Genomic DNA, 15,240 nt, shown 5'->3' with positions numbered 1-15,240 from the left:
CTGGTTTATTATGTAGTCTGCCTGCACACATGATAAGCATGGTGAGCATTTGATGTTCTGAAAGTGCGTGGATTTGACTGACATTCCTTTACCACTGTGAGGCACTTGGTTGCATCGACACAGACCTCTGAACGTTAACCTCTATGCAGCAGTCAGGGCTGGTTACAGGCATCATTGCTTAGCAACCCTTCACCTACACTAATAGTTCAGAAAAATTATGTGAGACATTTATATTTGTTCATATCCCTATGAACAAATTTAGCACCCACAAAAAAGCCAACTGATTCTCTGCTAAAAACACCAAAAACTGAACTGAATCTACCAAGCTTTTCTCCAGGGAACCCTCTTCCTTCAGTCTTCTGATTCTGTTTTTAAGCTTCAGTTGCTTTTTCCTCTTTCAACAAGTTATCTTCCTAGTTGTCTTACTGCTTATTCCCCTTCCCGCTCTTATTTTCATTAAGTAAGCCGTCTCCATTCCAAGGCCTTCTAAGAAATTGCCCTTTGATTGCCAGTTGTGATTGTCTGTAAGAATTGTACTCTTACATCTTCTTGTTCTCTATGCTCTCTCCATTCTGGAGAAGAATCAACTGATGACTTAAGAAATGAGTTGGAACACACCACCAGCAGCTTGCTCTGCGTCTTTAGTGCTGTTACTGGTGTATGCCAGTAGTTAAGCCAATTTGCGCTATGTAATGGGAGTCGAAAAAGGAATTATGAATTATGACATATAGGGTTTTTTTATATTGGATAAATAAAATTGTAGATTCTTTTCAGTAACCATCTCAACCTTTTGAGGCTAAACTAATTTGCCCATATACAATGTGAGCTCAGAGGTGTTGAAGAACAAGATTAGAAAAGGGAGGTGCTCACAGCTTACTCTTAGATGTGAAGGGGTCCAAAGACGGCATTCTTTGCATTTACAAAACAAATGTTTTTTATATCATCCAGTTCCCGCCTTAGCTTAGAGTATCCCCTATTCAGCTTAATAACTAGAGCAGAAGGATATGATGAATGAAGTGCCTCATTACTAACTTTACTTCCTGGGTCTCTGCAGAGAGGAGCTGTCTGCTTTCGCCTACTTAGCCCATTGTTAACCCTAAGTGATACTGACATTCAATTCTCCTGCAGATAATTGGGTCCATCCATAGACTGAGTTCTTCAGTCAACACAGTCTTGTGATTGACACTCTGCTTGATGTTTTTATTATCTTTTGTATGACTGGAATGGCGCCTTTTCTGTTTCATGAATAAAATGTTACTGTACATGCAATCAGTTTGATTCTACAGAACCCATTTCTTGAGGAGATGGACGAACCATGGTATGGAGTAAGGAGTTACTAAGAATAATTACACAATGCACAAACGACCAGGTTTAGAAACAATTTCCACTTCGGTATATACAAATTTCTAGACCCAGGTGGAATGTGGTTTTAGTCACTCTTACATGTGTGGGAGTCTCCGACCTGACACACCGACTGGGTTTGTCCTCTACAGCACGTGAGCACCTGCCATGGAGGCTTCTCTTTCACACTGTGGGCAGCATGGGCACTTACAGGCCCTGTGCATGTGGGCAAACGTCAGAGCCTCGTGTTGCCTAGAAAAGGGAAAAGGGAAGTTTTGTGTACCTCCAAGACCTGATACAAAAAGAAATGGAGATTATGCATAATAAAAATTAAGATCTGGGAAGTATTTCCTGTGGTCAAGTTAAATTGGGTAAAAACTGGTAACATAATGTTGATTTAAAAATATTTCTACTATTTAACACATAGGGACCTTAGATAGAAATCAATTAAAAACAAAAAGTATCACTAATTTTGTTACCATTTTATATTATTCTTCTTTTTAAAAAATGTTTTTCTTACATTATTTATTTTTATTTTATGTGTATTGGTGTTCTACCTGCACCTGCACGTGTGTCTACATGAGGGCATGAGTTTCAGGCAGTTGTGAGTTGCCGTGTGGGTGCTGGGAATTGAGCCTGGGTCCTCTGGAAAAGCAGCCAGTGCTCTTAACTGCAGAGCCACCTCTCCAGCCCCTGTTCTTATCTTCTTAAAAGTATTTAACATATGACAAAAAGCAACATGTCAAATTAAGCTATAACATGGTGGCTTCTGGATACTGTTTTGCTGAAATGTATAAGAGAAAATGTCACAAATAAGAATTTACAATAGCTTATACATAAAGATAAACCCAAGAACACAATTTTGTGACAGAAACCATGCACAAAATTTCATATGTAACAAGTGTTAGTCCTTGAAAATACTAATTTCAGTTAAAATGTACATTTTATGCTAAAATTTTGCATTTATGTTATAAATATTCCATGCCTGAAAGCTTATGAAGATTTGATTTTTCAGGTGGCTGGGGAGATGGCTTTATGGGTGTAGCACTTGCCACGTGAACATGAGAACTGGGGTCTGGATCCCCAGCACCACGTAAATGCCCCTGGCTGTGTGGCGGTCGTACATAGGCACATCCATACAGGAGAGCGTATATACAAACTCGCCTACCACACAGCCACGGGGACAATATGTTGGGTTTTTGTTACATTATTAAAATTTGGAAAACCTTATTCACAGTATAGCTGATACTGCAGACATCATGATCCAGCGATAGTGCCAAACTCTTCATCTGAATGGACAGTATGATAACACCCAATGATTCCGTAGTAATAAAACACGTGCTGTAAATCAAGTGGACGGCACCGGAGGCCGTGCAGGACTCTAATGAGGACCTGTCACGGGCGGCTGTGTAGACCACACTTCACTGTCTTCGAGAGTGTGACACTAGACTTTCACTGGCCAGCCTGAGGACAGTCCACTTTTCCTGGCACAAGACTCAGCCGTTCCTGTTGTCTGCCACAGGTACAATGTAAAAATAGTCCTTTAACTTTTCACAAGAAAATGCGGATCTTAGCAGATGCTCAGCTCCTCCAGTGTGGCTTTTCACTGGTCTGGCTGAAATTCTCTTTGATGAATTTAAAGGCAAAGTCAGAGAACTCTGTGTCTCACAATCATGCGCCCCACCTTCGTGCTGGTGGTCAGAGGGGCTCAGCTGTAATTACAGGCTGGGAAGGCGGTCAGGGATCCTCACCAGTGAGCTGTGGGCTGACAGGCCCTGCCTCCAGGATAAAGTGGAAGAATGATTGAGGAAGATCCCTGGCCTCAACCCAGGGCCTCCACACTCGCATATGTGAAAATACACCTGCATGCCCACACATGCTAACACACACTCGAAGACACACACACACACACACACACACTTAGAAAAGAAAAAAAAATCGTGAGCAGAAATTGTTGAGACATAAGTCTTTATTTATTTATTTATTTTTACTTGTATCAAGCAGTATACTCGAAAGACAGAAAAGAAGTGTGTACAGCGTGGGTCAGCTCTGGCCCCAAAACACCTGGGGCACATAATATACAACCGGAACAACACCAGCTTGGCACTGGAGCACAGACATACACAACCGGAACAACACCAGCTTGGCGTGCTGGCGGGAGAGACTTGGGTGCTGAGGACTGTGGGCCTCAGCCACTTTCAGTGCTGCACTGTACGCTTGTGAGAACTCCTTTAACAACAACAACAACAACAACAACATTACGAGGTCCTCGCAGCGGGGCCATGTGGCTGTTTTTAAGCATCTAGAACATGTGCAGGGGTGAGAGGCAAACATATTTTTGCTAGAAGCCTCTTCACGTTGGTGCATCTGGACTTGTTTACATCCCCTGCTCAGCACAGCAGCTGCTCTCACTTCTTATTTCTAAGAAATCAATTGTCTACTGTGGTCAATGAGTTTTCTAACTTTACAGGCTCTGACCCTGCTGAGGTCAAATGCTTATTGATAGACTTATCATGTAGTTGAGGAAAGGGAGTCAAGAACCAAGAAGGATGACTTTTCCTCTGTTACACCCAACTTCAAAACATATGGCCATGTGGTTAATGGCATCGTTATTCCAGAGATAAAGACATAGAGAACACATGTAATAATTTAAAAACAAATATTCAGACTAAAATAAATATCCAACAATTTATATCCATAAATTACTTATATGCTTAAATATGATCTGCCTTTAAAAAATAGAAGTAAATTTGGTTCACTCTTGCCAGTGCAGCCAAAATCTCTCTTCGCTTATGTGTGCTGAGTTACATATATGATTCATAAACAGCCTAAACACTGAGCTCCGAAAAGCAGGTTGTTGGTTACCGAGAAGCTGCTTGTCTCTGACACACACTTAAGGGCACAAGCAGGTGCTGTGCACTCTGAGTGGTGAATCACACCCACAGCCACTCGCAGACAAAGGGACGCTGCTTGGTGACTGGGTGGACAGGCCTACGGTGCGCACACTTTATTAACATTTGCTGAGCAGCAGTCTGGGGGTTTCTTTATTGGCTTTTCCAACAGCAGCGGTGCAATTCTGATGTAGTTACTAATGAACAGTACGATACTTTGAGCAGTAACAGTCACAATGGTTTACGACAATTAAGCACAGAGGCCACAGTGAATTTTTTTTTTTAACAGCCAAACCTCAGTTGAGATTTTTCGTCAAGTTGGTAAACAGTGGATACTTGTTTTCATCCAACATCTCAACAGAAATCCATTTGGCTTAGGCTTTTCATTTCTATTCATCGGGTTGTTTCTTCATTCTTTCCCAACTTTTCACTAGGGAGAGAAGCACACAAAGATAATGAACACCGTCTCTGGCTGTCACCTGTGCAGCAGTTCCAGCGAGAAACCCAGCAATAGCACACACAAGGGCTGTGCTGTTCAGCTACCCAGATCTGTCCCTCCAAGCGCACTGCGCACATCTCTGTGGATGATGACAACTGGACTGACCGTGCCTGCACTGACAAGCCAGGGAGCAAAGCAGGAAAGTTCTCAGGAGAAGGCGCAGCAGCCCCAAACTGCGCACCATGTAAAGGAAGCAGCGGGAGGGCAGCCCTTCTCTTCATCAGGAGGACACTTCTGCTTCGTGACCCTAAGAACACAGACCATTCTCAACAGGATCCAACAGTGCTAGCTGTGTCTAATTTTCAGGCTGGGCTGATTATCATGTTTTTCAGACTACATGAGCCAAACGAGACAAGGCGCACTTCATTTTTGACTGACCATGATAGTGACTGCTGAGCATGGACCTAGACACATTTTGGAATACAACACATTAAATTATTGCTAAGAATCAAGGGCTGGCATGCAGATGCTGCTTTCTAGAGGGCACAGTGGGCACCAACCAGCTTGTAATGGACAGTGGGGTTCATGCTGGACTGTTTCAGTGTCTCCACTCACAGCACAGCCAACATCTGGTCTTTAAACACCTCTGACTTCCCTCTAGCCTGAGAGGCTGGAACACTGGGGTGTCCTTAGGAACAAGCTGTAGCCTCAGAACAATGTCAAGAGCTCTGCAGGCCACCTCTGAGCAAAGCAACGGCTGACACAGTGTGGCAGGCAAGGGCAGGGGCTAGCCATTCCCCTGGCTCTCCTACCAGCTCGGAGGAAAGGCAAACACTTGTGTTTTTCAAAATAGGCCTTATCTTAAGTATGTGGTTACATTATTATTATTTTTTCATGTGAGAAATAGATACTTTCAAGGTTCAGAAAAATTCTGTTGTCCATTCAGGTTTCTTGATTTTAAATTTGTTAAATGTAATTACACAGAAAAACTCCTGCTTAGACATATAGACATAGATATATAGATATGTAGAAGCTCAGAAACAGGTCCAAGTGAAGCTCATGAAAGCAACTGGCTAAGTGTAAACTGGAGCAGACACAACATTCTAAGCCACAATAGTAGCAGGAAGAGCCGGAAAAGCCACTGCTGTTATGAAAGTATAGCACAGGTTCAAATAAATGCAGGGTGTCACACACAGACCCTAAAACCTGCAAAATAGAGACAGGAGAACAGATGCCTGAGAGGAGTAAAACAACAAACAGAAGGGGACGGGCTCATGGTGGTGGCAGGACAAAAAGAAGGAAGGCAGGAAAGAAGGGTGACAGAGGGGCGCACAGCTGGAGGGCAGTGACTAGCCCCTGCACGTGCAGAGACAGACGCAGAGCCTGGGGAAGCAGGCAGGTGGGGACCTGCTGTGAGAAGCAAACAGAGAAGCGGGAGAAACCCCGGGAGAGGAAACCCAGAGAGGTTCAGAAACAGCTGGGGCAGCAGCGAAGAAAGTCTTTATGGGAAATCACTGGGGCTATCAAGAGGGAGGAATAGTTCAGGATTTGCACAGACTGCTGTGAGCAGGAGACGGTCAGGATGGAGGGAACGGAACAGTCAAGTGTGCACCACAGGCTACTCAGACAGTGGGACACTCAGTTGCTGACAGACACAGCCCAGCTTTGCTAAGCACAGGGAGGAGGTCCCATCTACCCGGGAACACAACCCCAAGTCCATGCACACCCTGAATCACCTTCACACAGAGTGTGCCCAGAGCTAACACAGGACAGACACAAACAGAAGGCTTCAAACACCCCTTAAGACAACGAGAAAAGGAGGGGGGAGGGGGAGGGGGAGAGAGAATGAGGAGAATCTGTACAGCAAGATCGTGAAAACGAACATGAAGTTGGGCTGATGTTTGTGTAAAACCGTGAGACTGAGTAGCTGGCTAGGCTAACCCCCAGAGGCTGGACTGGCACAAACTGCCTCGGTGCCTCTGTGCTAAGCTCCAGGCTTAAGCTCTGCTCCCATGCGCACTGTTGAGACCTCGCCCTCTGGGCAGAGCCCTCCACAAGGAGGAAGAGGACGCACCCCACTTAGAACAGATCATGTTAGAAACTTGTGAGGTTACACTCATTTTAAAAGGAATGTTAAAGTAAAAACGCAGAGTAGAAAAAAAATCAGGAAATACATGGATAAAAATGAAAAACAATCACCACAGCCTCACCACTTAGATGCCAAACTCACACCTGCTGATTCACACTGCTCAGTGCACACAGTGAACTCACACCTGCTGATTCACACTGCTCAGTGCACACAGTGAACTCAAACCTCTGATGCACACTGTTCAATGTACACACATAGACAGTGACCTCACACCTGATGCACATGCTGACTGTTATACCTGCCTTCCAGATTTATCAACCACACCTTTCCACACACACAGAAGCAATTTTGTCACATGAGTAACGAGTACCTGAACTGTACTACCTAAGTGTTTCACAATTTAAAAAAGTCCCTTTAGAAGAGCAGAACCCACCGCCCCTGTCCCAGGTGGGCTCAACCGCTGCCCTCCTCCCTAAGAGGCAAATCAACAGAACCAGCAGGTTGAGCCTGAGATGTTTTCACCAATGCTTTGCTCATACAGATTGAATTAATCTTTTCCTTAAATACCTATGTGAAGGCACTTTAGCCGACTCTCTCTCTTTTCCTCAGCTACTCCCCTACTGTCAGGTCAGAGGACATGTTTGTTTATTTTTATTTATGTATTTTTTAATATTTTAAACTTTTATTAATTTTTTATTTATTATAACTTATTCACTTTGTATCCCAGCTGTAGCCCCCTCTCTCATTCCCTCCCAATCCCACCGTCCCTCCCTCATGTCCTCCCATGACCCTCTCCAAGTCCACTGATAGGGGAGGTCCTCCTTCCCTTCCATCTCAGCCTAGTCTACCAGGTCTCATCAGGACTGGCTGCAATGTCATCCTCTGTGGCCTGGTAAGGCTGCTCCCCCCTTAGGGGGAGGGGATCAAAGAGCCAGCCCATTGGTTCTAGGTTATCTCCATGCATGGTCCTTGGTTGGAGCATCAGTCTCAGAAAAGAGCCCTGGGCCCTAATTTTTTTGTTCTGTTGTTCTCCTTGTGGAGCTCCAGACCTTTCCAGGTCTTTTTATCTCTTCCTTCTTTCATAAGATTCCCTGCACTCTGCCCAAAGTTTAGCTATGAGTCTTATCATCTGCTTTAACACCCTGATGGGTAGAGTCTTTCAGAGGCCCTCTGTGGTAGGCTCCTGTCTTGTTTCCTGTTTTCTCCCTCTTCCGATGTCCATCCTGTTTGCCTTTCTGAATGAGGATCGATCATCTTACCCAGGGTCCTCATTCTTGCCTAGCTTCTTTAGGTGTACAGATTTTAGTATGATTATCCTATATTATATGTCTAATATCTACTTATAAGTGAGTATATACCACGTGTGTCTTTCTGCTTCTGGGATACCTCACTCAGGATATCTTTTCTAGATCCCACCATTTGCCTGCAAATTTCATGATTTCCTTGTTTTTAATTGCTGAGTAGTATTCCACTGTGTAAATGTACCACAATTTCTGTGTCCATTCCTCAGATGAGGGACATCTGGGTTGTTCCCAGATTCTGGCTATTACAAATAAACATGTTTATTTTTGAGGTTGGGTTTCACTAATTTGCCCAGAATAGCTTTGAATTCATGGCTCATGCCATTCCTCCACCTTAGAACAGGAGTAACTGGGAGGACAGACAAACTCCTCTGGCTACATAATAATTTTGAAAACCACACCCCCTCATATGCCCCCTTTTATGGAAATAAAAACAAACCTCCTATCAAACTTGCCCCCGAGAATGAATGGACGGTACCCTGGGACACATGTGCTTAAGAGGTTAACCTACTTCCCCATATCGTCACAAAATTACGTTTCCTCAGTTCCAAAACCTACTGTCATTTCTGTGATGAAAAATATCTAATTTTCTGTTTTACTTCTCATTTCATGAACATGATCACTTCTAAAGTAAAAATTTTTCATGTTTATTGCAAAATTATTTATTCTTTTAATAACATTCCTCTATATTCTTCACAGTTTTCTTAGTGATATGTTTCCTTTTCTGATGATTTCTTGGAGCTTTCTATATACAACAGGTACAAATCCTTTAGGTAAAATTTGTCTCCAGTCCAGCTATTATTTAAAAACTTTATTGGCTCATATGTTCTTTTTTAAAAACAAATTTATTTTTATTTTATAGGTTTGAGTGTTTTGCCTGTATGTGTGTATATGTGTATGTATGTATGCATGTGTATGTATGTAGAATGTATATATGAATGTGTGCATGTATGTATCTGTGTCTCTGTGTGTGTGAGTGTGTGTATATGTTCACCATAGATACAGGAGACTAGGCGGCAGAGCACGGTACTGGAACTGGTGTTACAGATAGCTGCAAGTTGCTCTGTACCTGCTGGAACCTGGACCTGAGTCTTGCAAAGCAGCGAGTGCTCTCAACTGCTGAGCCGTCTTTCCACTCTTTTCATTTCCAACATGCATTATTTTAAATTTTCTATTATATAACATCTGTTTTAAAATGACTCCTAGCTGGACATAGTGGCATGTGGCTCCAGTCTCACATTCTGGGTAACTGCTTCAGCCCAAGAGTCTGAGGCCAGCCTGGGGAATGGGAACTGCCCTTCCCCTAAAAAAAACAAACCACCATCACAAAAACAACCAAACAAAAACCCAGAGAAAACCAGAAATGTTTTCTAATTCCAACATCATGAGTATATAAAAAGCCATCCCCAGGATTATTTAATGATTCATCTGGGTTTTCTGTACAAACAGATTTAAGTAGTGGAAACTGAGTCTAAAACAAATATATGCATGTGGGTGTAGTAAGGGCTGTAACAACCTTATTTCAACAGCCTTCTGCCTACAGAGAAGTCAAGGTGTCCTGACAGGCTTCCTTCCATTTCTTATGCTGCCCTCCCCCTACCACGTCCCTAAGGGCCCATCTCAGAGGTAAGCACGGTCCGCCTGTCCAGGTTAAATTGTCCATCATGCTTGTTTCCTCAGGACCCCAGGCCTCCTCCCATGCCCAGAAGGGCTTTCCAGGGGCTCTCACCTCTCAATTCACAGATAGTCCTGTCATTCCCTCCATATAAAGATTTCTACGTCAAGGTCTCTACTAGTTACTGCACAGCCGAGTCTCTGTTCAGAGCCCAGAATTCTGGAGAGAAAGACTACTCTGGTGGTCATTTCCTTTTAGGCTGAAGACAGTCTGACTTACACATCTAGGACTCTCCACCAACACTTCCTCTGTTGGCTCAGTTCCCACAGCTCCCGTGGTGTCAGCTCCTGTGTGTGTCAGAGTTTGTGCCAGCTCTGCTCTCACTGGCCTCTGTCACTAGTGACTAGGATGTCTGAGGTCTTTTCCTGGCGATAAAATAACTTTTTCCTGATTTTCTCCCATTTGTGATTCTCTGCTGATTTTTCTCTTACCTCTATCAGGGTGACTTTCTTCTTCCTCTGCATATTTGCTCTGTGTCCTCCGTCCTCCCAGCTCTGTTCTGTGCTCTTCTCAGACCTACAGGAGGATTACGAATGAGAAGCCAGTAAGGCAGCTGCTGCAGTGGATTAGGTAAGGCCTGGGTCTGGGGAAGGGACAGTGGGATGAACTGAGAAAAACCACTGCGCAGAACCACAGGTGGGATTATCCAAAGGAGGGAGAGAGACAGTTGCTCCATGATGTTAGCCATGAAGGGACAAGAACGAGACAACTCTTGTCTGTTTCTGGAAAAAAAAAATCTAGATGCATATGGAAAAATAAGAAAATGTTATCTTCTTTTACAGGATATTTCTTCTTTCTTTTTTTGAGACAGGGTTTCTCTGTGTAGCCTTGGAGTCACTTTGTAGACCAGGCTGGCCTCAAACTCACAGAGCTCCACCTGCTTCTGCCTCCTGCACGCTGGGATTACAGGTGTGAGCCCCAGCACCCGCCTTATGGGATATTTCTTAATGACAAAGAAAGAGTGGAATAAGTTCCTGTGTGAGTTGTAACAATAAAACTGTAGAAGGCAAGAAAAAACTCAGCGGTGAGAGCAAAACATGAGCCATGGTTTACTGCAGCACAAAGTATGTTAAAAAAAAAAAGAGTACACAAACACGAGAAGAGAGAAGCCGAGGGTTAGGAAACCAGTCTTTTCTCTAGAGTATGTACGAGAGCTGGAACTATACTAAACAGAGCAGTTAGCAGCAAAGATAAAGAACATGTGAGCTCAGGTATGTAACTCGTACTCAGGCTGCAGTGCTCATAGACTGTGTCTGGAGACAGGCTTTAGGGAAGGCCAATAAGTTCACAGTTAAATCCAGTTAGGACAACACCAGCATCTTAAAGGGAAGAAACACTGCCATGTGCTTGCCTATGGGCACATGCACATACGCTTTCCATGTGTGCACATAGGTCATGTGTGCCAGCGAGAAGGCAGCCATGTGACAGTCAAAGAGAGGCCATATTTGGAAGACATAACATCCTCCTGAAGCTCAGTAGTATCTGCTTCCCAGACTCCACATGGATGGATGGAGGGAGAGCCAACTCTTTCAAGTTATCCTCTGAGCGCCACACATTTGCAGCGTGCAGCACTGCCCCTCCCCAAATACAGGCACTAATGAAGACAAGTAACAGACAGAAAAACATTGTTTAAACAGACACTTCACCAAAGAAATCTATGGATGGATATGTACCCACACCAACACACACACACCACACACACATACATACACACCACACATACACACACAAAATTAGGGATAAGGATATACAAATTCTAAGCATATGGGCTGGGATTCTAATGGCTGAAATTATCACCTGACTATATTACGTATTGGTGAGGAAGCACAACTCTCTTACACACAGGTAAGCCAATAAATGTGACAGCATATAGGAAAATGTATGGAAAACCGTTCCAGCTACTCCAAGTCTAGTTGTTCACCTGTGAGAAGTAAATACAAATATCTAGACAATCACGTGCTGATATTTGAAGTGGCTCCAAACTAGACAATTCAAAGATCTACTTACTAACAGGTAATGAATACACAAATTGTGGTACCTGAAACTCTAGGAGAGAGCGGTCATTGGTTGTCAAGGGATGGTAGTTACATAAAGGAAGAAATAAAGGAAGGTATTTTAAAAAAGAGAGAGAAATTCTTTAATTATGGTAATGGTTTACAGTATCTACCTTTCTTAAACTCTGAAATGTGTAAGTATGTTATTTGTAGTTTATCAAGTATATTTCACTAAAAGTGTTACAAATACATATGTATACATAAAACCAGATCTATAAAAATATATGCATGTATATGTGTGAGTGTTTTGTATGGGTAGGTGTGCTGACGTGTATGTTGGTATGTGCACTGATGGGTGTGTGTGAAACCCAGAGGCCAGCTTTTCGAGCTGCGCTGGATAGTTTTATGTCAACTAGCCACAAGCTAAAGTCAGCTGGGAGGAGAGAGCCTCGGTTAAGAAAATGCTTCCATAAGATGAAGGCACAGGCAAGCCTTTGGGCAATTTCTCAGTTGGTGACTGATGGGGGGCCAGGGGAGAAAGGTGGGCTGTAAGCTACATCCTTACAGAGAAAAGAACAAACAGGGGGCTGGAATAGGATGGGTAGTGGAGGGAGTGGGAAAATACTGTGGCTTACAATGACAAAAGCATTTGATTTTGTTCATATTCAGTCAGTTCCTGAGTATCTAGAAAGGAATCCAATATTGGCTATCTGAACCAATGTCTTTATCCAAAGCTTTTAACGAAACAAACCCAACTAATGTTAAAAATCTAAAAAAGAAAATCCCAAGACAAAAATCAATACAGAACACAGGAAACAGGAAACACACACTGTATATTAATGATGATAATATATTTAAGAAACTTCATTAGAAACAGACCAGGGTGTTAGGTGACAAATGAAAAACACTACAGGGCATGGGACACAGGTTAGGACTTTAACTTTCAAGAAAATGCTTCAGCTAAGTTTCTTCCTATACCTTAAAAAGAGTTTAGCTTTACAAAAATGTATATGAATTGATAATAAAGTGATCAACATTTCTCAGAAAGGGGGAGGGGAGAGAGAGGGGAGAGAGAATGAAGACATGGTTTAGTGGACAGAGCTTGCTTGTGAAACAGAGAGGACTAGAGTTTTGACCCCAGCACCACATACAATCTGGGTAGGCATTGCAGACTGCCTAGAACCCCACAGCTTGGGAGGCAGAAACAAGGAATTTTTGACAAAAGCTGGCTATCCAGACTAGCTGATTTGGGCAAGCTCTAGGTTCAACAAAGACCCTGATTCAGTAAATAGTGGGGAGTGACTGAGCATACCAGACGCCAACTTGTGGCACACACACACACACACACACACACACACACACACACACACACACACACACTTCACAGACGCAAACGTAAAAACACCCACAAACATATGACACATACACTCACATACACAAGAATAATTAACAAGATAAGAAACCTAAGCAGAAAGTGCTAAGAACAGTCTATGTGGCTCACTTTGGTTATTCAATAAATTAGCCAATGTTTGAAATGGAAAGGAAGGGCTTCAGGGAAATAAAAGTGAGACCCTGTTCGTGTACTTATGTACAAGGAACTAGGACCATAATTGCATAATGAAATAACTTTCTCTGTATATTCTGGAGGACAGTGCTTCTACCGTTAACTGGTGTACAGTTTTCAAGTTGTAAGAAAATACATCTTCACTGACCTAAGAAAAAGAGTACAGGTAGTTACCAACGGCTCTGGGTGGATGAGCATGGGCACATCCAAACTTAGGAATTTTTCTTCCTTTGGATTTGCAGAAGGTTCTTCTTCTTTTTTTTTTTAATTTGTATTCCCGAGACAGGGTTTCTCTGTGTAGCCCTGGCTGTCCTGGACCACTCTGTAGACCAGGCTGGCCTCAAACTCACAGAGATCCACCTGCCTCTGCCTCCTCAGTGCTGGGATTGCAGGCCTGGGCTACAGTGCTCGGCTGCAGAAGGTTCTGAAGTGCTGTACATGCAACAGAAGCACCTGAGCTGCCTGACAATGGAGCCCAGGTGTCAGTGACACTTCCTACACTTTATCTGGAGGTGCATGTGGGCGTGGCATCACCTGAAAAGCTATCCACTGTGGAGAATATGGAATGTGCCCTTTCACTGCTATGTTTACTAAGCAGTTCTAAATAGTTTAAAGATATAAATTCTTAGGCTCCAGTATTTTGTTATTAACTTTATTACTATGTAAAAGTTCAATGAAGTGAAAAATGTTCATCAGACAATAAAGAAAGCTATGCCTGTGTGTAGACCAGGCAGAGAGAGAAGACGAAAAGAAGAACAGAGCTGAATTCCAAGCTGCTGCCTTCCTAGATCGCATTGTCTTTCTTGGAGACATTTTGAGAATCAAATGTGATGATTTGGGCAAATGTGCTCACAGAACAGCCACACACACAGCCACACACACACACACACAATTATCACTAGTATTCATTTCGCAAAAATCAATAAACAACAAAGTGATACTCTCAGGGTAGCAATAAATAACTGTTAAGAGAACGGAACCTCTTGTCTTGGTACAGACCTAATTTTCAGTTGTTCTAGTACATTATCTGGCAACCACACAAGGGAAGGAGGGCTCCCCTCCAGCCCCGCTGAAGGGACAGGTGTAAAGAGACCTTTGCGGCACAGAAGCCCTAACCCAGCAAAGCAGGTTGCCATGCCTTAGCTAAGCAGATCTGTGAGACTGCCTGCATTTCTGAAGGAAAGTGCAACTTCTCCTTTTCTTTTTGTCTGGGTTTAAAGCAGCTTCCCTAAGGGCTGGCCTCCTTGCCTTCTCTAGTCTTTCTTACCATGTGGCTACTTGTCTGCTGCGTGTGCTGAACCCCACACTGGCTTAAATGGCTTGGCTTTCTCTCCTCTCTCCTCACAGCTACAGAGATCCACTCTGTGACTGCCCTGGGGTTTTCTTTCCAACTCTAATAACACTGTTCTTGACTTGTGTGCAAATCCATTCTTAAATTCTTTTATTAATGAGACAGAGGACCCCAAGAAAGGACCTTGATTTTTCCTGTATCATTTGGTGATCAGTAAGAGACCCCCGAAGTTACAGCAGTAATATCTTCCCACAGCAACTGTGGCAGTGAATGTAGCTGAGAAAGAGACATGCAAGCCCAGTGGTGAGAGCTGGAGGCGGGGTCTCAAGTTAGGCACTGACAGTGGCGTCCTACAGCATTAGCATCTGACTAACAGAGGGCCTGTGAAAAGAATTATAAGGAAACTTCCAGAATATGACTGCTTCACTTTCAAAGTGCCTATTGAAAAACTACACAGCTCTCATCTTTGGAGTAAAATATGTCTTGTAGCAGACTGCATGGTTTCATTTGGTAAGTCCTGTCATCTGAATGAGCATTTTTGAAGTGGAAGAGGTGAATTCTTCTTCAGATTGTGAAAGCATGTAGCATATCTTAATTTGAAGCAACATGTCTGCAGGAAGCTCAGCAGGGTCTGTGTGCATATGTGTGTAGGTCC

The 15,240-nt window shown here is 43.3% G+C and overlaps 1 protein-coding gene across 3 annotated transcripts in view; it reads right to left on the bottom strand.

Annotated features, from left to right (window-relative positions):
- Positions 1–3,298: 3,298 nt before the first annotated feature.
- The window catches only part of Ahi1 (Abelson helper integration site 1), a 149,702-nt gene continuing 137,760 nt past the window's right edge, over positions 3,299–15,240 (bottom strand). For all 3 annotated transcript variants that reach the window (XM_055599407.1, XM_055599408.1, XM_055599409.1), the window contains 2 exons: positions 10,168–10,252; positions 3,299–4,662 (listed from right to left, as the gene is read on the bottom strand). In XM_055599407.1, coding sequence (XP_055455382.1) covers positions 4,660–4,662; positions 10,168–10,252 — 88 coding nt within the window. In that variant the 3' untranslated portion in view covers positions 3,299–4,659. The remainder of the gene's footprint in view (positions 4,663–10,167; positions 10,253–15,240) is intronic.

Source organism: Psammomys obesus, unplaced genomic scaffold (genome assembly GCF_907164565.1).
Source record: "Psammomys obesus unplaced genomic scaffold, mPsaObe1.curated_primary_1811, whole genome shotgun sequence".
In the NCBI taxonomy this organism is placed as follows: domain Eukaryota; kingdom Metazoa; phylum Chordata; class Mammalia; order Rodentia; family Muridae; genus Psammomys; species Psammomys obesus.
The sequence above is the reverse complement of the archived record's forward strand: the minus strand, read 5'-3'. Positions and strand labels throughout refer to the sequence as shown.